This window comes from Bos taurus, chromosome 8, assembly GCF_002263795.3.
Source record: "Bos taurus isolate L1 Dominette 01449 registration number 42190680 breed Hereford chromosome 8, ARS-UCD2.0, whole genome shotgun sequence".
Classification (NCBI taxonomy): Eukaryota; Metazoa; Chordata; class Mammalia; order Artiodactyla; family Bovidae; genus Bos; species Bos taurus.
This window is the reverse complement of record NC_037335.1, coordinates 95,136,365-95,159,859: the sequence shown is the minus strand read 5'-3', so window position 1 is coordinate 95,159,859 and position 23,495 is coordinate 95,136,365. Positions and strand designations below refer to the sequence as shown.

At 38.2% G+C, this 23,495-nt stretch overlaps 1 protein-coding gene across 4 annotated transcripts in view; it reads right to left on the bottom strand.

Annotated features, from left to right (window-relative positions):
* Positions 1-23,495, bottom strand: part of SLC44A1 (solute carrier family 44 member 1) — a 232,341-nt gene that overhangs the window by 107,069 nt on the left and 101,777 nt on the right. For all 4 annotated transcript variants that reach the window (XM_024996304.2, XM_024996303.2, XM_059889516.1 and 1 more), the window contains exon 4: positions 11,032-11,168. In XM_024996304.2, the coding sequence (XP_024852072.1) occupies positions 11,032-11,168 (137 nt within the window). The remainder of the gene's footprint in view (positions 1-11,031; positions 11,169-23,495) is intronic.

The following is a 23,495-nucleotide window of genomic DNA, read 5'->3' as shown; positions in this document are numbered from 1 at the left end:
AGCTCTCACCAGATGGTTTTCGTTTCCTCTGTAGAGCATAAGGTTAGGAAAGAGGAAGAAAGAGAAGACTTAAGAAAAGAAAAGCATGAATAATCACTTGGAGAGTATGTATAAGAGAGACAAATAAATGAATAAGATGAATTATTTAGAGATGAATAAAAAGAACTGATTTCACAGCAATTCTAGTTAGACTGAAGCTAAACAGTTTGTTTACCTGCTGGTGGCAACTCACATGGATGCAGAGTTGAGCAAAGGATAATGTGTTAAGAGAATGAGAAATTATTAAGTGGCAATAGAGATGAAGAGGGACACTCAGTCTATTATTCTTTCAAAAAACATGAATCATTGCTATGTGAGATCCTATATTAGGGCTTGGATATTCAGAGACAAATAGAGCATGATTCTGCCCCCAGGAAAGTCCTGCACCACTGCAGCAAGATGATAAACAAAGCACCAAAGAAGTTTAACACTGAATCCTAATGGTATCTGGCACCTCTGATTTTTAAAGGCAACTGTTAAATTGTTTTATTCTCTAGCATCACATATTTATGGTATTTATGTCTGTATAAGCTATGGCCCAAAATAATGAAATGAACATTTATACATCTATCAATCAATTGATGTACAAAAACATACTTTTATATTCATCTGAAATCTGTCTTTTAAAGCTCCCTGTAATATGGCAGTATCTCTACATTATCAATCTAATTTTGAGCTATTTCTTCCTAGCTTTCTATTCTAGTCAGACATATTTGACAGAAGTATTCCACAAACTTAAGTGTCCAAGAAAACAACTCCTCTTTCTTGTCTAAAAGAAACAAAGAATGGAGGAACTATCACTTGCCTGATAAATGCATTTCTTACATTACTACAGGAACTAAGAGCTTTTCCTTATACTGATTTCAACTAATTTGTAAAGGTAATAAAAGTTCACATGAATGGATGGTTAAGTGCTAAAAAGTACCTTCAAACGTTGTCATGGAAACTTAAAATTCTGAAAAGGATTTATATTATCTTTTCCTTCTGGTAAGAAAAAATGTTATTTTACCTTGCATTTTAAAATAAGTTTTTAAATTATCATTGAAAAACTTACTACCCCAAACAGGATTCTCTCTTTCATAAACTTTTAAGTTACGGTAAAATACACATAACAAAAATTTTATCATCCTAACCATTTCTAAGTGCAGATTTCAGTAGCATTAATGTACATGTACATTAATGTACATTCACTATGTACAGACACTAAGTTTTCATTAAGTACATTATTGTGCAATCATTACCATCATCCATCTCCAGATCTCTTCATCTTGCAAAACTGAAACTCTTCATGTAGAAATTAGTAACTTCCCATTTCTCTCCCCCCACAGCTCCCAGCAACTACCAGTCCACCTTCTGCCTTTGTGGATTTGACCACTCTGAGTATCTCATTTAATAAGGGGACTCATACAGTATTTGTCCTTTTGTAACTGGCTTATTTCATTTAACCTAATATCTTCAAGGTCCATACATACTATAGCATGTGTCAGAATTCCCTTTCTTTTTTAAAAAAATTTTTGATGAAAACAGTAACATAAAACTTACCGTAGTAAGCATTTTTTTAAAAGTGTATGTTAGTGTTAACTATATGTACACTGTTGTACAACAGAGCTCTAGAATTTTTTCATCTTGCAACATTGAAACTCTATACCCATCCAACATCATCTCCCAATTTCCCATCCCCCTCAGCTCTTGCAATCATTTTACCTTTAAAGAGTCTGACTTTTATTTATTTATTTATAACTTTAATTATTTATTTATGGCTGTGCTGGGCTTCCCTGGTGGATCAGTGGTAAAGAATCCACCTGCCAACGCAGGAGACACCGGTTCGATCCCTGGGTTGGGAAGATCCCCTGGAGAAGGAAATGGCAACCCACTGCAGTATTCTTCTCTGGAGAATCCTATGGACAGAGGAGCCCGGCGGGCTCCAGTCCATGGGGTCGCAAAGAGTCAGACACGACTTAGCAACTAAATAACAACATACCCATCCAACATCATCTCCCCGTTTCCCATCCCCCTCAGCTCTCGCAACCACCATTTTACCTTTAAAGAGTCTATTTTATTTATTGATCTATAACTTTATTTATTTATTTATGGCTGTGCTGGGCATTCGCTGCTGCGCAGGCTTTTCTCTAGTTGCCTGACTGGGCTTCTCTTTGTGGAGCATGGGCTCTAGGGCACACGTGCTTCAGTAGTTGCTGCACGTGGGCTCAGTTGTAGCTCCCAGGCTCTAGACCACACGTTCAGTAGTTGTGGCGCATGGGCTAAGTTGCTCTCCAGCATGTGGGATCTCCTGAGCTCAGGGACTGAACCAGTGTCCTGCATTGGCAAGTGAACTCTTCACCACTGAGACACCAGGGAAGCCCCTGACTACTTTCAGTTCAGTTCAGTCGCTCAGTCGTGTCAGACTCTTTGCGACCCCATGAATCGCAGCACGTCAGGCCTCCCTGTCCATCACCAACTCCCGGAGTTCACTCAGACTCACGTCCATCAAGTCAGTGATGCCATCCAGCCATCTCATCCTCTGTCGTCCCCTTCTCCTTCTGCCTCCAATCCCTCCCAGCATCAGACTCTTTTCCAGTGAGTCAACTCTTCGCATGAGGTGGCCAAAGTATTGGAGTTTCAGCTTTAGCATCAGTCCCTCCAAAGAAATCCCAGGGCTGATCTCCTTCAGAATGGACTGGTTGGATCTCCTTGCAGTCCAAGGGACTTTCAAGAGTCTTCTCCAATACCACAGTTCAAAAGCATCAATTCTTCGGTGCTCAGCCTTCTTCACAGTCCAACTCTCACATCCATACATGACCACAGGAAAAACCATAGCCTTGACTAGACGAAACTTTGTTGGCAAAGTAATGTCTCTGCTTTTCAATATGCTATCTAGGTTGGTCATAACTTTTCTTCCAAGGAGTAAGCGTCTTTTAATTTCATGGCTACAGTCACCATCTGCAGTGATTTTGGAGCCCAAAAAAATAAAGTCTGACACTGACGACTTTAGGTACTTCATATAAGTGTAATCGTGCAGTGTTTGTCTTTCTGTGACTGCCTTACTTCACCTAGCATAATATCCTCAAGCTTCATACATACATAGTATATGGCAGGATTTCCTTATTTTTTAAGGCTGACTAGTATTCCCCTGTATGTATACACCATATTTTCTTTATCCATTCATCTGTCAACGGAAATTTAGTTTGCTTCTACCTCTTGGCAGCATAAGGCTGCAACGAACATGACTGTGCAAATATCTCTTGGATATCCTGCTGTCAATTCTTCTAAACGTGGAACTTTTGGGTCAGATAGCAATCTATTTTTCTCCAAGACAATTTTTTAAGAGCAGTTTTAGGTTCTCAGCAAAACTGAGAAGAAGGTACAGAGATTTCCCATAAACCTCACACCCCCACATAAAGCCTAGCCTCCACCATTATCAACATTCTCCCACCAGAATGCTATGTTTGATACAACTGATAAACCTACACTGACAAATCATAACCACCCCAAAGTCCATAGTTTACATCAGAGTTCATCTTTGTGCTTTACATTCTGTTGTTGTTCAGTTGCCCAGTTGTATCCGACTCTTTGCACCCTCATGGACTGCAGCATGCCAGGCCTTTCTATTCCTCACAATCTCCCAAAGTTTGTCCAAGTTCATGTTCATTGCATTGGTGATGCCATCCAGCCATCTCATCCTCTGACGCCCTCTTCTTCTTCTGTCCTCAATCCTTCCCAGTATCAGGGACTTTTCCAATGAGTCAGTTCACATCATATGACCAAAATACAGGAGTTTCAGTTTCAGCATCAGTCCTTCCAACAAGTATTCAGGGTTGATTTCCCTTAAGATTGACTGGCTTGATCTCCTTGCTGTTCAAGGGACCCTCAGGAGTCTTCTCTAGCACCATAGTTCTAAGGCATCAATTCTTCGGCGTTCTGCCTTCTTTATGGTCCAGTTCTCACAACCATACGTGACCACTGGGAAGCCCACAGCCTTGACTATAAGAACCTTTATCAGCAGAGTAATGTCTTGCTTTGCAACACACTCTATGTTTGTCATAACTTTCCTGCCAAGAAGGAAATGTCTTCTGATTTCATGGCTGCAGTCACCATCCACAGTGATTTCAGAGCCCAAGAAAAGGAAATCTGTCACTACTTCCACCTTTTCCCCCCTCTATTTGCCATGAAGTAACGAGTCCAGATGCCATGATCTTAGTTTTTTTAATATTTAGTTTTAAGCTAGCTCTTTCACTCTCCTCCTTCACCCTCATCAAGAAGCTCTTTAGTTCCTCTTCACTTTGCCATTAGAGTGTTATCATCAGCATATCTGAAGTTGTTGCTATTTCTCCTATCTTGATTCCAGCTTGTAACTCATTCAGCCCAGCATTTCTCATGATGTGCTCAGCATATTAAACAAACCAGGTGACAGCAGAGAGCCCCGTTGTACTCTTTTCTCAATCTTGAATGAATCAGTTGTTCCAAACAAGGTTCTATCTGTTGCTTCTTGACCCCCATACAGGTTTTCTCAGGAGACAGGTAAGATGGTCTCGTATTCCATCTCTCTAAGAGCTTTCTAGTTTATTATAATCCACACAGTCAAAGGCTTTGGCATAGTCGATGAAACAGAGGTAAATGGGTTTTTTTTTGGAATTCCCTTGTTTTCTCTATGATCCAGTGAATGTTGGCAATTTGATCTCTGGTTCCTCTTCCTTTTCAAAATCCAGATGGGGCATCTGGAAGTTCTTGGTTCATATAACGCTGAAGCCTAGCATGCAAGATTTTAAGCATGTCCTTACTAGCATGGGAGATGAGTGCAATTGTCCGATGGTTAGCACATCCTTTAGTACTACCCTTCTTGGGAATTGGGATGAGGATTGACCTTTTCCAGTCCTGTGGCCATTTCTGGGCCTTCCAGATTTGCTGACATATTGAATGCAACACCATGATGGCATTATCCTTTGGGGTTCTGAATAATTATACTGGAATTCTGTAGCATCCACTAGCTTTATTAACAGCTGTGCTTCCTAAGCCCCATTTGACTTTGTGCTACAGAATGTCTGGCTCTGGGTGGCTGACCACACCATTGTAATCACCCCATCCATCTGGATCTTTTTTACACAGTACTGTGTATTCTTTCCATCTTTTCTTGATCTTTTCGGTGTCTACTAAGTCTCCACCATTTATGTACTTTATTGTGCCCATTTTTGGGCAAAATGTTCCCTTGGTATCTCCAATTTTTCTGAAGAAATCTCTAGTCTTTCCCCTTCTGTTGTTTTCCTCAAGTTTTATACACTGTTCATTGAAGAAGGCCTTCATATCTCTCTGTGCTGTTCTTTGGAAATCTGCATTTAGTTGGCTATGCCTTTCCCTTTCTCCCTTGCTTTTCCCTTCTCATCTTTCTTTAGCTCTTGTAAAATCTCCTCAGATAATCATTTTGCCTTCCTGCTTTTCTTTTTCTTTGGGAGGGTTTTGTTCACTGCCTCCTGCACAATATTACAGACCTCTGTCCATAGTTCTTCAAGCATACTGTTTACAAGTTGTATCTCTTGAATCTATTTGTTACCTCCACTGCATATTCATAGGGGATTTGATTTAAGTTGTACCCAGCTGGCTTAGTTTCCCTCACTTTCTTTAGTTTAAGCCTGAATTTTGCTATGAGAAGCTGATGATCTGAGCCATAGTCAGTGCCAGATCTTGTTCAGCTTCTCCATCTTCGGTTATGAAAAATGTAATCAATTTGATTTCAGTATTGGCCATTTGGTGATGTCCATGCGTAAAGTCGTCTCTTGTGTTTTTGAAAAAAGGTATTTTCTATGACCAACGCATTCCCTTGGCAGAATTCAGTTAGCCTTTGCCCTACTTCATTTTGTTCTCCAAGGCCAAACTTGCCTGTAACTCCAGGTATCTCTTGACTTTCTACTTTAGCATTCTAATCCTCAGTGATGAATAGAACATCTTTTTGTTGGTATTAGTTCTAGGACGTCCTGTAGGTCTTCATTGAAGTGATCAATTTCAGATACTTTAGCACTGGTGGTAGGGGCAGAGACTTGGATTAATCTGATTTTGAATGGCTTGCTTTGGAAATGAACTGAGATCATTCTGTCATTTTTGAGGCTGCACCAAAGTACTGTGTTTCAGACTCTTTTGTTGATTATGAGGGCTACTATATTTCTTCTGTGGGCGTGGAAAAATGTATAATGAAGTGTATCCATTATTATAGTATCATACAAAGCATTTTCACTGTCCTATAGATCCTCCTGGTTCCATTTTCTAATTTTTGAGGAACCTCATACTGTTTTCCCCAGCAGACACACTATTTTACATTCCTACCAATGGTGCACAAGGATTCCAATTTCTCCATATCCTCACCAACATTTGCTACATTCTGGGTTTTTGTATTTATAGTAGCCATCCCAGTGAGTATGAGGTGGTATCTCATTGTGGTTTTGATTTGCATTTCCCTTATGATTAGTGATTATCTGGGTCGTGAAGATCTTTTTTGTACAGTTCTGTGTATTCTTACCACCTCTTCTTAATATCTTCTGCTTCTGTTAGGTCCATACCATTTCTGTCCTTTATCGAGCCCATCTTTACATGAAATGTTCCCTTGTTATCTCTAATTTTCCTGAAGAGATCTCTAGTCTTTCCCATTCTATTGTTTTCCTCTATTTCTTTGCATTGATCTCTGAGGAAGGCCTTCTTATCTCTCCTTGTATTCTTTGGAACTCTGCATTCAGATGCTTATATCTTTCCTTTTCTCCTTTGCCTTTCGCCTCTCTTCTTTTCACAGCTATTTGTAAGGCCTCCTCAGACAGCCATTTTGCTTTTTTGCATTTCTTTTTCTTGGGGATGCTCTTGATCCCTGTCTCCTGTACAGTGTCACGAACCTCTGTCCATAGTTCATCAGGCACTCTGTCTATCAGATCGAGTCCCTTAAATCTATTTCTCACTTCCACTGTATAGTCATAAGGGATTTGATTTAGGTCATATCTGAATGGTCTAGTGGTTTTCCCCCTTTCTTCAAGTTAAGTCTGAATTTGGCAATAAGGAGTTCATGAACTGAGCCACAGTCAGCTCCCAGTCTTGTTTTTGCTGACTGTATAGAGCTTCTCCATCTTTGTCTGCAAAGGATATAATCAATCTGATTTTGGTGTTGACCATCAGGCTGTATATTGTCACCCTGCTTATTTAACTTACATGCAGAGTACATCATGAGAAACGCTGGGCTGGAAGAAGCACAAGCTGGAATCAAGATTGCCAGGAGAAATATCAATAACCTCAGATATGCAGATGACACCACCCTTAAGGCAGAAAGTGAAGAAGAACTAAAGAGCCTCTTGATGAAAGTGAAAGAGAGTGAAAAAGTTGGCTGAAAGCTCAACATTCAGAAAACTAAGATCATGGCATCCGGTCCCATCACTTCATGGCAAATAGATGGGGAAACAGGGGAAACAGTGGAAACAGTGGCTGACTTTATTTTTTGGGGCTCCAAAATCAATGCATATGGTGATTGCAGCCATGAAATTAAAAGACACTTGTTCCTTGGAAGGAAAGTTATGACCAAACTAGACAGCATATTAAAAAGCAGAGACATTACTTTGCCAACAAAGGTCCATCTAGTCAAGGCTATGGTTTTTCCTGTGGTCATGTATGGATGTGAGAGTTGGACTGTGAAGAAGGCTGAGCGCCGAAGAATTGATGCTTTTGAACTGTGGTGTTGGAGAAGACTCTTGAGAGTCCCTTGGACTGCAAGGAGATCCAACCAGTCCATTCTAAAGGAGATCAGTCCTGGGTGTTCATGGGGTGGACTGATGTTGAAGCTGAAACTCCCAAACTTTGGCCACCTGATGATTATGATTAGTGATGAACTACGATTAGTGATGTTCAGTCTCTTTTCATATCCTTACTACTGGCCACTCATAGACCTTTTTTGCATAAACGTCTACGCAAGTCCTTCTCCTATTTTTTGTTTAGGTTGTAGGTTTTTTCTTGTTGTTGAGTTGTAGTTCTTTACATATTCTGGACATTAACCCCTTACCAGATACAAGATTTGCAAATGTTTTTTCCTATTCCGCGCGTTGCCTTTCTTTCTGTTGATTGTGTGTTTGACTCACGAAAGTTTTAAATTTTGATGAGTTCAATTTATCTACATTTTCTTTTGTTGCCTGTGCTTCTGTTTCACATCCAAGAAATTATTGCCAAATCCAATGTCAGAAAGCTTTCTCTTATGTCTTCTACGAGCTTTGCAGTTTTCTCATATGTTAGAGCTCTTTCATGGACTTTTAACAATTCTCTTACAGAGTCAGAAAGTTCCCACTTAAATCTAAATTATCTTTAAAGATTCACATCTCTGAAATTAATGACTAAGAGGTATATATTTGAGGTCAAGAACTGTGTATTTTCTAACAGAAATAAAGCTGTAATAGCAAATGGACACAGATAACAATAAAAATTATCTGCTCCTTCCAAATCAACCTGTACCTCCAGCTTTACGTCACCAATCCAAAAAACAATATAGATTCTTTTAAGAAATTTAGAAATTTCAACTTAGGGATACTTTTAAAATTAAAGTGCTTAGGCCCCTACAAAAAAGGCTCCCTCTTGATTACAATTTTATAGTTTCCTATTTACATTTTTAAATTATTATCTTCTCCATCCTCTACTGCTGTGCTTTTTGATGTTGACATTGCTACTTTTTAAATGCCTAATCTGCTAACTTATTTTGCACACAGCTGCCTCAAAAGCCTAAGGGTGCCTTTATCACTAGACACCAATCTAAGAGGTCTGTTTTCTAAAATAATGTTTATTCATTAACACTCCTGAATAACAACTTTGTGCAAGATACTATGAGTAATACAAAGCTGCAAAACTCACTGGAAGGTGCTTCTTAACGAGACCTATTAAGGCCATACTCAGTATCATATTCACTTACAAGGACAGGGGTCTGGAAACAAAGCATGAAAACTGGGCATCATGGAGCATTTTCCCCCAGTGGATCATCACAGCAGGCAACACAGCCAACGAGGAACCAGCTCTCTTCTGGCCTTCCAGATGATATGTCAGGTTCGAGGACCAACACTCACATCCAGCAGGTCCAAGAGAACATGTTAGAAAATAGTTCAATACTAGATCATAGTTTTGAATGCCAGGGTAAGACCCATAGACTTTGATTTTATCTTTTTACCACTGATTTCTGAATAAGAGATTAATAAGGAAGATTAACACAGCAGCAGTATGTAAATTCAGTACGAGTTTGGAGACAGGAAAAGTATTACATTCCATTGGTAGAATAATAATGATGATGATGTAACAGCAGTAGCCAATCCTTTTTTTTTTTAAACAAGTTATATTTGCCCAACACTGTTCTAATCATTTTTTGTGTATTAACTCCTCATATCAATTCTATGAGGTACTTCAGGTACAAATACACATGTTTCATAGATGGGGAAATTGAGGCATGAAGAGACTGAGTAACTTGCCCAGGGTCTCACAGATATTAGGTAGCAGGACCAACATCTGAACCCAGGCAATCTGGTTCTAGAGTCTATACAATTAACCACTCAATGATACTACCTTTCAGAGTACACTATATATGCCCACATTGTCTGATATTTTAGGAAAGCCCTTAAGGAATAACTCATCCTTCCCTGAAACCTGATAATGATAGAGCTGACAGTCCTGGTATTAGACGCAGCAAATCAACACATGTATGAGAGAATGAGATCTTAAAAGAGTAGCTGGTAACTGTTTATTCAATGCTCACCAAGTATCCAGTACTCTTCATGTATCATCTCATTTAATCCTCATACCAACCTAAGAGAGGGGCATTATTTAAAACCTACAATGTCTCAGATGAGTAAGTCTAGGCTCAGACAGGCTATACCTTCTTTCCCTCATTACAGAGCCAGTCAGTGACAGAAGCAGAATTAGAATCCAGGTCCAAATTAGTCCCATGCTCTTCCTACTATCTGATGCTGACAGATAAGAATACCACTAGTCTGGGAGCCTCCATCCTGCTCCCTCAGAAGGCTAGTACCTCCATCTGAAACACTCTAAACTCTAGAACCAGGCTGGTGTGTGTATAGTTATGTTCCTGGGCTATTTCTCCAACCATCCAGAAGTGACAGCAGGTGGATGCCTGAGTCAGCTCCTGTTCAAGGCAAGAAGTAGCCTGTCCTTTGGGCAGGACAAAGGCAACTCTCCGGATTCACGCACACAAAATACAAACATGAAACCTCATGGAAAAATACAAGTTTGAGGGACTATCACTATGCAGCCTTCCTTGAAGAGAGGTTTTAAAAAAAACATTCTCTGAAGAAAACTGCTGTGAGTCATATGGAGCTGAGGATAGCACCTGGAGATTAGCAATCTAGGAGAAGAAAGCTAGAGTTCAGGAAATTGAATATGCTTATTTTTTCAGGGAATTCCCAAATATTTAAGCTCAAGGTTTCTCATAACTTTTTTCTTCGAAAAATGATTAAGACATAATGCCTAATTAAAAAAGCAAAACACAAAATTATATATACAATTAACACACTGAAAAATGGTGGAAGTTTTTTGACTTCATTATTTTTTTCTGAACTTTTCAAATTTTCTATGATAGATACATATTACATCCAGGGATAAAAATAAACTAACTTTGAGCCTATACTTAAGGAGGGGCGGAAAAAAACCCGAATTTCCCATACAGTAGTCTAGTATTTCCCAAATACTCAAACAGGCTACATCAAAATCACCTGAAACATTTGTAAAAAATACAAATTTTCAGGACCCAAAGACCTACTCAGTCAGAATTTCCCTGGGCAGGGCCCAGGAATCTGGTGTTTCAACAAGCTCCCTAAGTGACTATAATAATTTACATCAAGGAAGTCCAAAAGTATCTTCACTTTTCTTTTTCTTTCTAAGGTTCTATGATGATTTATTTAATGCTAGGACAAATTTATATTGAAAGGCAAACACATAATATTTAACAGCGACTGTACTATAGACTTGGAAAGCCTAATGTCTCACCATTTATCTCTGCAAACTTCTGAACATCACTTATGGTTTTCAGTTCTTGTCTTGGACATGCTGCTACACACAGTGCCACAGACTTGATCTTCCGGTTTATCAAGTCCAGATTGCATGGATCCAAAAAGAATACATACCTAAAGCAGGAAGAAAAACGTTGAGATGTTATTTCACAAAACATAGTCTGGCTCACTGCATATTTGAATAAACCTAAGAGCAAAGAACATCTCATTGCATTCTACTTTACAAATTTAATCATACATGAACAAACATTTTGCAAATCTAGTCATACCCAATTTTAAAAAAGTAACTGCTTATAAATATACTCTTAACAGTAGGGATGGAGGAACTACAGAACTTATTTTTAATGATACATTTTTTATATTTAAAATTTTGTAATGTATATTTTGTAATCAGAAATTATCTATTTTAGGTTTTTTTTTTTAAATAACTAGGTTTAGTTTTCTTTTTTTGACAAATTGTACCCCCCAAATTACTGCTATATAACATGAATTATACTTTATACATAAACTTTAGTGAATACACAATCATATATGAAGCATATCATTATAAAAATGAACAAATATATACAAGGGTAGCCAAGATGACTGAGTAAAAAGACCCTGAGCTTATCTCCTCATGTGGGCACACCAAAATGACAAGTATTTACAGAGCAACTATCGATGAGAATGACCTGAAAACTAGCAGAAAAGATTTTCCACAACTAAAGATACAAAGAAGGAATCACAGTGAGATGAACAGAGGGGCGGAGACATGGTGCAGGCGAGATCCACATCCCTGGGTAGGCAACCCACAAATGGGAGGATAATCACAACTGCAGAAGTTCTGCTCAAGGAGAGAAGGATCCAAGCCCCATAATGGGCCCTCAGTCCAGGGCCTCTGCACCAGGAGAACAAGCCTCCAGAATATCTAGCATTGAAGATGAGCAGGGTTTGTACAGGGAAGTCAGAGGACTGTAGCAAACAGACTCCACTCTTAAAGGACACACACAAAACCTCACAAAACCCCAAATAAATGCTGCCTACAAAGGAGCACCTCAGATCTAAAGACAGATACAGACTGAAAGTGAAGGAATGGAAAAAGGGATTCCATGCAAATGGAAACAAAAAGAAAACTGCAGTAGCAATACTCAGAACAGACAAAATAGACTTTAAAACAAAGACTGTAGGAAGAAACAAAGACGCATGTTACAGAACGATCAGGGATTGATCCAAGAAGCAGATATAACAATTGTAAATACACATGTACCCAACATACATATTTTGGGGAAAAAAAATGGAAACAGTGACAGACTATTTTCTTGGGCTTCAAAATCATTGTCCACAGTGACTACAGCCATGAAATTAAAAGACACTTGCTCCTTGGAAGAAAAGCTATGACAAACCTAGACAGTGTATTAAAAAGCAGAGACGTTACTTTGCTGACAAAGGTCTGTAGAATCAAAGTGATGATTTTTCCAGTAGTCATGTATGGATGTGAGAGTTGGACCATAAAGAAGGTTGAGCACTGAAGAATTGATGCTTTTGAACTGTGGTGCTGGAGAAGACTCTCAAGAGTTCCTTGGATTGCAAGGAGATCAAACCAGTCAATCCTAAAGGAAATCAACTTTGAATATTCATTGGAAGGATTGATGCTAAACCTGAAGCTCCAATACTTTGGCCACCTGATGCGAAGAGCCAACTCACTGGAAAAGACCCTGATACTGGGAAAGACTGAAGGCAGGAAGAGAGGGCATGAAAGAGGATGAGATGGTTGGATGGCATCACTGATTCAATGGATATGAGTCTGAGCAAACTCAGGGAGATAGTAAAGGACAGGGAAGCCTGGCATGCTGCAGTCTATATGGGGTCACCAAGAAGCAGACATGATTGAGCAACTTTACAAGGTACCCAACACTTAAACAAATGAAGCAAACATTAGTAGACAAAGAGAGAAATTGACAGTAACACAATAATAGTAGGGGACTCTAACACCCTACTTACATCAGTGGACCAAAAGTCAATAAGGAAACACTGGCTTTAAATGACACATTCAATCAGAACTTAACTAATATATAGAGACCATTCTATCCAAAAGCAGCAGAATACACATTCTTTTCCAGTGCTCATAATGAAACAAAGTCTCAGATGGGCCACGTGCTAGGCCACAGGGCAAATTTCAGTAAACTTAGGAAGACTGAAATCATATCAAGCACCTTTTCTGACCACAAGAGGATGAAACCAGAAATCAGCTACAAAAAAACAAAACTGCAAAACTCACAAACATGTGGCGGGTAGACAATACGCTACTAACAGGCATCGGAGACGTGGTACAGGCCAGATCCACACCTCTCCATAGGCAGCCCACAAATGGGTTGAAATCAAAGAGGAAATTTAAATATGTCTGGAGACAAATGAGAACAGAAATACAACAATTCAAAATCTATGGCATGCAGCAAGAGTAGCTCTAGGAGGAAAGTTTATAGTGATTCAAGTTTGCCTCAGGAAATTTAAAAACTTTCAAAGAAGAAGCCCAAGCATACACCTACAGGAACTGGGAAAAGAAGAACAAATCCAAAGTTTTATTATTTATTATTTTTTTTATTATTAACTTTATTAACCGAAGTTAATAAAAGGAAAGAAAGAATAAAGATCAGAGCAAAAATAAAATGAAAGTGATAAAACATGATAGAAATGATCAATGAAAAAAAGTGTGGGTTCTTTGAAAAGACAAACAAAACTGATAAGATTTTAAGCCAGACTCATCAGGGAAAAAGAGAAGGCCCAAATAAATAATGTCAGAAATGAGAGAAAGTTACAAAAAATACCACGGAAATACCAAGGTTCACAACAGATTACTATAAACAATTATATGCCAATAAAATGCAATCTAGAAAATAAATAAATTCCTAGAAACATACAATCTCACAAGACTGAATCAGGAAGAAACAGAAAATAAGAATACACTGATTACGAGTAACGAAATTGAATAAGTAATCAAAAAACTCCCAACAAACCAAAGTCCAGGACCAGACAGCTTCACAAGTGAATTCTACCAAACACTTAAAGAAGAATTAACACCTAGTCTTCTCAAGTTATACCAAAAAATTGAAAAGGAAGGAATGCTTCCAAAGTCATTCTATGAGGCTAGCATCATTCTGATAACAAAGCTAGACAAAGACATCACAAAAAAAGAAAATTACAAGCCAGTAACACTGATGAACACAGATGCAAAAATTCTCAACAGAATAACAGCAAACTGAATTCAATACATTTAAAAGATCATTTTAAATTTAAAATGATCAAATGGCACTTATCCCAGGGATGCAAGGATGATTTAACATCTCTAAATCAATCAATGTGATATACCACATTAACAAACTGAAAAATAAAAATCACATGGTCATCTCAATAGATGTGGAAAAAAACTTTGGGCAAAATTCACCACCAATTTGTGATAAAAACTGTCAATAAAGTGGGTATAGAGGGAACATACCTCAAATATAATAAAGGCCATATAGGACAAGCTCATAGCTAACATCATACTCAACGGTGAAAAGCTGAAAGCATTACCTCTAAAATCAGGAACAAGACAAGGGTGCCCACTCTTGTGACTTTATTCAACATAGTACTGGAAATCCTACTACAGAAATCAGACAAGAAAAAGAAATAAAAGGAACCCAAACTGGAAAGGAAGAAGTAAAACTATCATTGTTAGCATATGACTTAAAACTATGTATAGTAAATCCTAAAGACGTCACCAAAACTATTGGAACTCATCAATGAGTTCAGTAACATTTCAAGATAACAAAATTAATATACAAAAATCTGCTGTGTTTCTATATACTAACAACAAGCTATCAGAATGAGAAATTAAGAAAACAAGCTGTTTACAATTGCATAAAAAAAAAAAAAAGCGCTAGGAATAAATCTAACCCAAGGAAGCAAGGGAGCTACATTCAGAAAACTCTAAGGCAGTGATGAAAGAAACTGAACATGATGTAAACAAATGTTTACATCATATCCAGGTAATGCAGTTGGTTTAAAAAAAAAAAAATCCACCTGCCAATGCAGGAGACACAAGAGATGCTGGTTCAATCCCTGGGTCAGAAAGATCCCCTGGAGGAGGAAATGGCAACCCAGTCTGGTATTCTTGCCTGGAAAATTCTATGGACAGAGAGGCCTAGTGGGCTACAGTTCATGGGGTCACAAAGAGTCAGACACAACTGAGTGTGCACACACACGCACTCATGGGCTGGAAGAACTACTACTGTTAAAGTTACCGTACTCCCCAACACAATCTATAGATTCAACGGCACTTTTCATAGAATTACAACAAATAATTCTAAAATTTGTATGGAAACAACAAAGCCACAAGTAGCCAAACAATCTGACAAAGAAGAGCAAAGCTGGAGGTATCATGCTCTCTCATTTCAAAGTGTACTACAAAGCGAAGGTAATCAAAAGTGTGGTACAAAAACAGAAAAACAGAACAATGCAATAGAATAGAGCTAGAAATAAACCCATGCACTCATGATCAATTAATCTATGACAAGACAAGAATATGCAATGGGGAAAAGACAGTCTTTTCCATAAATCATGTTAGGAAAACTGGACAGCCACAGGCAAAAAAATGAAACAACTACTTTCTCACACCATATAAAAAATAATCTCATAATGGATTAAAGACTTAAATGTAAAATCTGAAACCATAAAATTACTAAAAGAAAAGATAGGCAATATGCTCTTAGACATTCATCTTAGCAATTTCTTGGACCTGTCTCCTCAAGCAAGGGAAACAAAAGCAAAAATAAACTAATGGTACTACATGAAACTTAAAAGCTTTTGCACAGCAAAGGACCTATCAATGAAATGAAAAGTCCAGTTATTGAATGGGAGAAGATATTTGCAAATGATATGTCCAATAAGGGGTTAATATCCAAAATATACAACTAACTCATATAACTCAACATCAGAAAAACAAACAACTCAATAAAAAATGGGCAGAGGAGCAGAACATGTTCTCAAGAAGAAATACAGGTGGGTAGTATGAACATCAAAAGATGCTCAACATCACCAATCATCAGTGAAACAAAAATCAAAACCATAATAAGATATCACCTCACACCTGTCAGAATGGATATTATTAGAAATACAACAAGTAACAAGTATTGGCAGGGATGTGAAGAAAAGGTAACCCTCATGTTCTATTACTGGGAATATAAACTGGTACAGCCGCAGTGGGAAACAGTACTGAGGTTCTTCAGAAAAACTAAAAACAGAACTACTGTGTGTGTGCTCAGTAGTTTCTGACTCTTTTCGATCCTATGGACTGTAGCCCAATGATCCCACTGGGCTCCTCTGTCCATGGAATTTTCCAGGCAAGAATACTGGAACAGATTGCCACTTCCTACTCTAAGCAATCTTCCTGATCCAGGGATGGAGTCTGTGTCTCGTGCATTGGCAGGTGGATTCTTTACCGCTGTGCCACCTGTACAATCCAGCAATTTCACTTCTGGATATTTTTCCCAAAGAAAACTAAAACACTAATTCAAAAAGATATTTCTGTTCAGTTGCTAGTCAGTCAGTTCAGTCGCTCAGTTGTGTCCGACTCTTTGCCACCCCATGAATCGCAGCACGCCAGGCCTCCCTGTCCATCACCAACTCGTGGAGTTTACTCAAACTCATGTTCATCTAGTCGGTGATGCCATCCAGCCATCTCATCCTCTGTCGTCCCCTTCTCCTCCTGCCCCCAATCTCTCCCAGCATCAGGGTCTTTTCCAGTGAGTCAACTCTCTGCATGGGTGGCCAAAGTACTGGAGTTTCAGCTTTAGCATCAGTCCTTCCAATGAACACCCAGGACTGATCTCCTTTAGGATGGACTGGTTGGATCTCCTTGCAGTCCAAGGGACTCTCAAGAGTCTTCTCCAACACCAACAGTTCAAAAGCATCAATTCTTCGGTGCTCAGCTTTCTTCACAGTCCAACTCTCACATCCATACATGACCACTGGAAAAACCATAGCCTTGACTAGATGGACCTTTGTTGGCAAAGTAATGTCTCTGCTTTTGAATATGCTATCTAGGTTGGTCATAACTTTCCTTCCAAGGAGTAAGCGTCTTTTAATTTCATGGCTGCAGTTGTGTCCAATTCTTTATAACAGTACCATTCATGTAGTACCATTTGTTTATTTTACACACCCCACGGACTGTAGCAAGTCAGGCTTTCCTGTCCTTTACTATCTCTTAAAGTTTGCTCAAACTCATGTCCATTTGGTCAGTGATGCTATCTAAGCATCTTATCCTCTGCTGCCCTCTTCTCTTTTTGCCTTCAATCTTTCCCAGCAACAGGCTCATTTCCAGTGAGTCAGCTCTTTGGATTAAATGGCTAAAGAATTGGAGAACTGAAAAATATATATAACCCTATGTTTATTACAGCATTATTCACAATAACCAAGATACAGAAGCAACCTAAGTGTTCATCAAGAGATAAATGGACAAAGAAGATGTGCATGTATGTATAATGGAATATTACTCAGCCATAAAAAAGAATGAAATCTTGCCAGTTGTACAACATGGAGAGACCTAGAGGGTATTACACTAAGTGAAATAAGTCAGACAGAGAAAAATGTCATATGATTTCACTTACATGTAGAACATAAAAAATGAAACAATTGAACAAACATAACAAAACAGGAACAGACTTACAGATACAGGGAACAAACACGTGCTTTCCAGAGGGGCTTGGGGAGGCAGGGGATGAAATAGGTGAGGGAGATTAAAAGGTACACTCAACTTCCAGTTATTAAAAAAAAATGAATCATAGGAATGAAATGTACAGCATAGAGAACAGAATTAATACTGTAATATCTTGTATGGTGATAGATAGTAACTACTTATCATGGTGTACATCTTGTAATGTATGAAATAACAAATCACCATGCTGTACACCCAGAACCAACATTGCGTAGTAGGTGAATTATCCTTCAATTTAACAGAGAAAAAGAAAAAAGAGAGAGAGAATTGCCTGTAGGTCTAGTAGTTAGGACTCCACATTTTCACTGCCAAGGGCCCATGTTCAATCCCTGGTCTAGGAACTAAGATCCCACAAGCCAAGCGGCAATGTCAAAAAATAAAAGGAGGGAGGGGGAATAATACCTTACTGTTTTAGCTGCATTTTTGATGAGTCTAAACATTATTTCATACATTGTTCACTTGCAGTTTCAAAATTTTTTATAACTTTTGTCTGTTTTTAAAATGGAGGTGTTCTATTAACCACTAAATGATTAAAAAAAAAAACACCTCTGTATATTAACAGTATTAAATTTTTGTTAAGACTGATACAAGTATTTCCAATGATTTGCCAATTGTCATTTTGAAATAGTTTTCTATCTTTGTCATCAAATCTTTTTTATCTGTGTGATCAGTTTACCACTTTATGCTCCCTATTACTTCCCATTACTTATGCTTAGATACATTTTGGTGTATGGAAAAGAGGGGAAAGATGTTACTTTAATTTTCGAAGTAATTAACTAATCGCCCTAAGGGCTGTTTTTAAAATATTATTTCCTGTTCATAATATACTGTCACTCTTCTGCACTAGAGGATACAGGTTTATGTCCTCTGTTTTGTTTCTTTGATTCATCTGAATGTTAGTAAAAAAGTTGAAAAAAAGATAAACTTGAGCTAAAGAATATATAATTGTAAAAATGCATTATAAAATTTAATAAAGTTGAATGCAGAGTAGAGGAAAATACACCAACAGTTCAACTACAGTCATCTCTGGGTGCTAGAATAGTGATTTTAATTTTTTTCTTTTACTTTTTAGAATTCTAATTTTCTAGAACGAATGCACATTACTTTTGAGTTGAGATAACTATAATAAATGTTGTTTACTAAAAAGGTCCATTTCATATAAACAAAATAACTCCCAAATCCTAAATTATCCTTTGTGTTTCCTGTACATGTATATTTTAGGAAAGAGAAAATTAATTAGAAATTACACTAAAACATTTTTTTTTACCCAAAAAGAAAGTAACAGCCAAACCCTCTTAACTGAGATAAGCAAAGAATAATATTATTGATCCAGGAAGAAACTACAAGTAGGGATATTTTCTCCCAAGATAAGAGTTAAAGAACCTCCAGCCTTAGGTTCTACTCTACTGGGTCCATGAAAAGTTTTATAAAATAATGTATCTTCCAACAACCTTTCCCACACTGTTAACCTCTGTTGTTTACAAAATATGATTCAAATCAGGAAATACAACCAAATACAAGAATTAGAGAAAAACTGAAAAGCAGAAGTCAATATATGTGTTCAAATGGATAATGTAAAGGGATATTAAAAAAAAAATTAAACAGAAAAAAAAAGTTGGGAGTAGACTAGGAAGGCCATTGTGGGTAGAGTAACCACTGAATACTTCAGTGGCGCTGGGGATCAGGAACCCAGCATGAAGGTTAAGTATAAGCCACAACTCACCAAACTAAAAAAAAAAAATTTTTTTTGTAACTCTGTTAGTGACTCCAATACCATTAATGTTCTACATAGATTAAAGGAAAGAAGTCAGGCAGAAAGTTGTGGCCTGGAAGTGGATTCACTGTCTGATCTAGTGCACAGAAGAAACTTCCTGGCAATCTCTATGTGGAGACAATTATTCCCTTATGAACTCTCCCTCCGTCTTGTATATCTTATCTTACAGGTGCCAACGCCTGAGACCTGGTACAATGAACTGCTCAAAGCCAGCCCCTGGCCAGAGAAAATGCCGGGCCTTGAGAAAGGCTTTCTAGAACCATTGACTCACTTACTACCAACCACAACCACCACCACCATTAATAATAATACTATTAACATGGAAACAATAGTCAACATTTATTGAGTACTTACTATGTACCAGACTACATCACATCCTTTAAATACCTATTCATTTATCATTTATCCTCACACAATCCTATTGTGTGCTTCTATGCATGTGCTTGGGGTGCTGGGTGGGATGGACAGTAGAACCGGGGTCGGGTAGAGAAGTTAATCGTATGGTTATAAGCGATGAACAACACCTTAAGAAATATCTGGAGAATCTCAAGACAGTAAAAAAAAAAAAAAAAAAGAAAGAAAAAAATCTTGGGGAAAGGAGAGAAAGCCAGAGGTTTCTAGGGTCTTGCAGATAGCTGGGCCTAGACTGGGTCAATGACAGTGCCTTTTACGGCTTCTTCAGAACAGATGACTTATCTGATCATCCTGCAAACTTCTGTCCCCCTCCAAGGCCAGAAGTGTGCTCACTTTATTCCCAACCTTTTTATATCTTAAAGCACACTCCCTTGATTCATACTGGGCAGCAGCTTTACACCACACCTGGGTCAGATCAATCTGAGCTTACTTTCTGGTTTTCTTTCTTAACAGTTCTCTGACCTTTGGGAATATATTTATCCTTCTGGGCCTCAGTTTCCTTCCCTGTAAAACTGCATACCACGTATTTTTTAGTTTGTCATAATGTTATTGACAGTGTACATAAAGCATCTAACATGCAGTATATGCTCGTGATTCATATCATTAAGAACTGGCTTGCCTTTCACAAATTTTACATTTCATAGTAAGGCACGAAATTCAACACTTCTCTGATATAGACATAAAACAGGACTATAATACTAGTATTTAGCTTTCACTGGAAGAAAGATCTGTGTAGGTGTATTCATGACTGCTAGGGCATTAGCCTTGATAAGAACTAAGCAGGTCTCCAGAACTGATCTAGCACAGGGGAAAAATTAAGAGGGAAAGAAGAATTCTACTATGACTACAACACTGTAAAATGAACACTGCACATTTTAACCCTGTGTATATGGTTCAGAAGAATCTGCTTCAATAGAACTTTATATAACTTCAATAGAATGTTATATTTAATATAACCAAAATAACTTTAAATGGTATCCTCAGGAAATATAGTCACATACATACACATCATTAAACTCAAAAGCCACCAAGGTCCATAGTCTAAGAACACAATAAACTTAATTGCCTATGCATTTCCCATATTCAAATGCATATACACACAACATGTACACACACATGTTTAAAATAATTTTTAGGCCTTAGATTTAGATTCTGTCAATGTCTGGGTGCTGGGAACTCCACATTAATGACTTTATTTGATCCTCATGCCAACTTGATGAGACAGAGACCTTAACCTTAGGGACTAACGACATGATCCAGGAGAGCTACCAGGCAGATGACAGAGTTATGAAATCCAACACAGTCCTTCTGATTCTGAGTTCAACTCTACTTCCACTCTGCTCTACTCTTAAAATATTTCTCACAAATACAACTGATAATTGTAACTGTTCTATATTAACTCTGAACATTGTTGCCATCATTCTGAAGTTCATCCAATCCATGGCAACACATCTATAAGTAATTATATTTTAACTAATTGGTATTTAATTGAATATTCACAGAGGAGGAAAAGTGCACGTATTAAACACACAAATTCAGGATTGATTAAAACTGCACTTTGGTGCCTTTCAATTTGAAAATACCCTTAGCCTGGTAAATAAATCCTTACATTCGTTTCAGTTTTCACTTAAAAAAAAATGAACTATATGTGGCAGTTTTATCTTTCTGAAATGAAAAAAATAACCAACTCTCAAACAAGCATAGCACTGGCAGATTTTTATAACAAATTAGCAGATGAGTGTTTTTCAACCGAGAGGAGGCAAGAGATACCAGGTAAAAAGCTATAAAATATTCTAGAAAGATTTCTTTAAACTGCCTACTTCCATCTGCCACCAGGCAAATGGGTGGGATGGGGATGAGGCAGATGAATTTTGAGAAAGCATCTTTGGTAACTCTAATTATGTGCCTTGGTTCCTATGCCCCATCCTTTCAGGATGGAGAACCACTGTCAAAGATAATTTATAAGATTACGTTAAAAGCAAATTTTCATTGCCATCCTCAGTGAATCTTTTACTGGACCTAGTAATACCTTAAAAACAGCTTGATATGAGCTTTCCATTCTTTAGAGGAGCTGGAATGACTAAAATAGCAAAAGTGGGGATGAGAGAAGAGAAGCACCAAGAGAAAAATACTGCACAAATGAAACAGCCCAGACACCTGCAGGCACTGGCCTATACAACACGCGCACAGCATGATCACATGACCCAGAGAAGAACACATTTGCAAAGAGAATTGTAAAGCGGCCAAAGCAAGCTTTGAACTTAAAAGTTAGGGGAAGGGAAAAAAAATGTTCAAACTGAACTATAATGCAAACATTAGAGAGGCCAGTGGGTTAAGAAAGATAAATATATATTATGATTAAGGTCGTTCCTGGGAATTATCAAAGGAGAGAAAAATTCATTTAAAACAGAAATTCTTGAAATACAATAGTAAGGGATCCCTAAAGGGCAGGAAAGGAGAGATACCTAAATAAAATATCTACCTACACAGTGAACTTGAGGGAACAGATGCACCAAAGATGAAAATGGGGCTCTGAGGCCAAGGAAGGGGCATTAACACAGGAAAGTGCAAGAAAAGGGACAAAAGACACAGAAAGGGGTGACCTTCAAAGCCTTACTCAGAAAAAGAAGGTGAACAGCGAACAATCTGATGCAGATAAAGATGCCACAGAAGATTCAAACCTAGTTTAAACCTCCATTTTGCTGTACTTTCCTAATGGAAGATAAGGCAAGGTAAAAACAGTAAGCTTGACCATGTAGGGCTGTCCTCACACGTCCTAATTCAACAAGAAGTAACTGAGACTTACAAGCTGGGCAACTAACTAAAGGCTCCATGGACATGAGCCCTGGGGAGACTGACTCCCAGGGTGTTGCTCTCTTCACCGCTGCTGTTCCAATTCGAACCGGAAAGTGAGAACAGATGCAATGGCAAGCGAGTTACAGAGCCATCAAATCAGTGGATCAAGGTGAGTCAACCCTCTGGAATCCCAAAATAGGTGAAGCCCCACTTGGATGTGATGGTGTTGTTGGCTGAATGGTATGCAACACCCCTGTGACAAGGATTCAGTAGGTTGATATGGGACTTCCCTGGTGGTCCACTGGTTAAGAATCCACCTGCCAATGCAAGAGACACAGGTTCAATCCCTGGCCCACGGTGATCCCACATGCTACGAAGCAACTAAGCCCATGTACCACAACTACAGAGGCCATGCTCTGCAACAAGAGAAGCCACCTCAATGAGAAGCCCGTGTACCGCAACTAGAGAAAGCCCACATGCAGCAACAAAGACCCAGCACAGACAAAAATAAATAAGTTAAATAAACTTTTAAAAAAGGTTGATATGAAAACTTCATTTACTCAACATACATTGTAAGTGTTTACTATGTGCCCGCTCCTGGGCTAGGTCCTGGGGATATGAAATTCATACACACACACACACACACACACAAACTGTTCTTAAATGCAAGTAACTAGAGAAGAAAAGACAAAAATACAGAGTCATCTCAGAACCGTGTGAGCTGTGG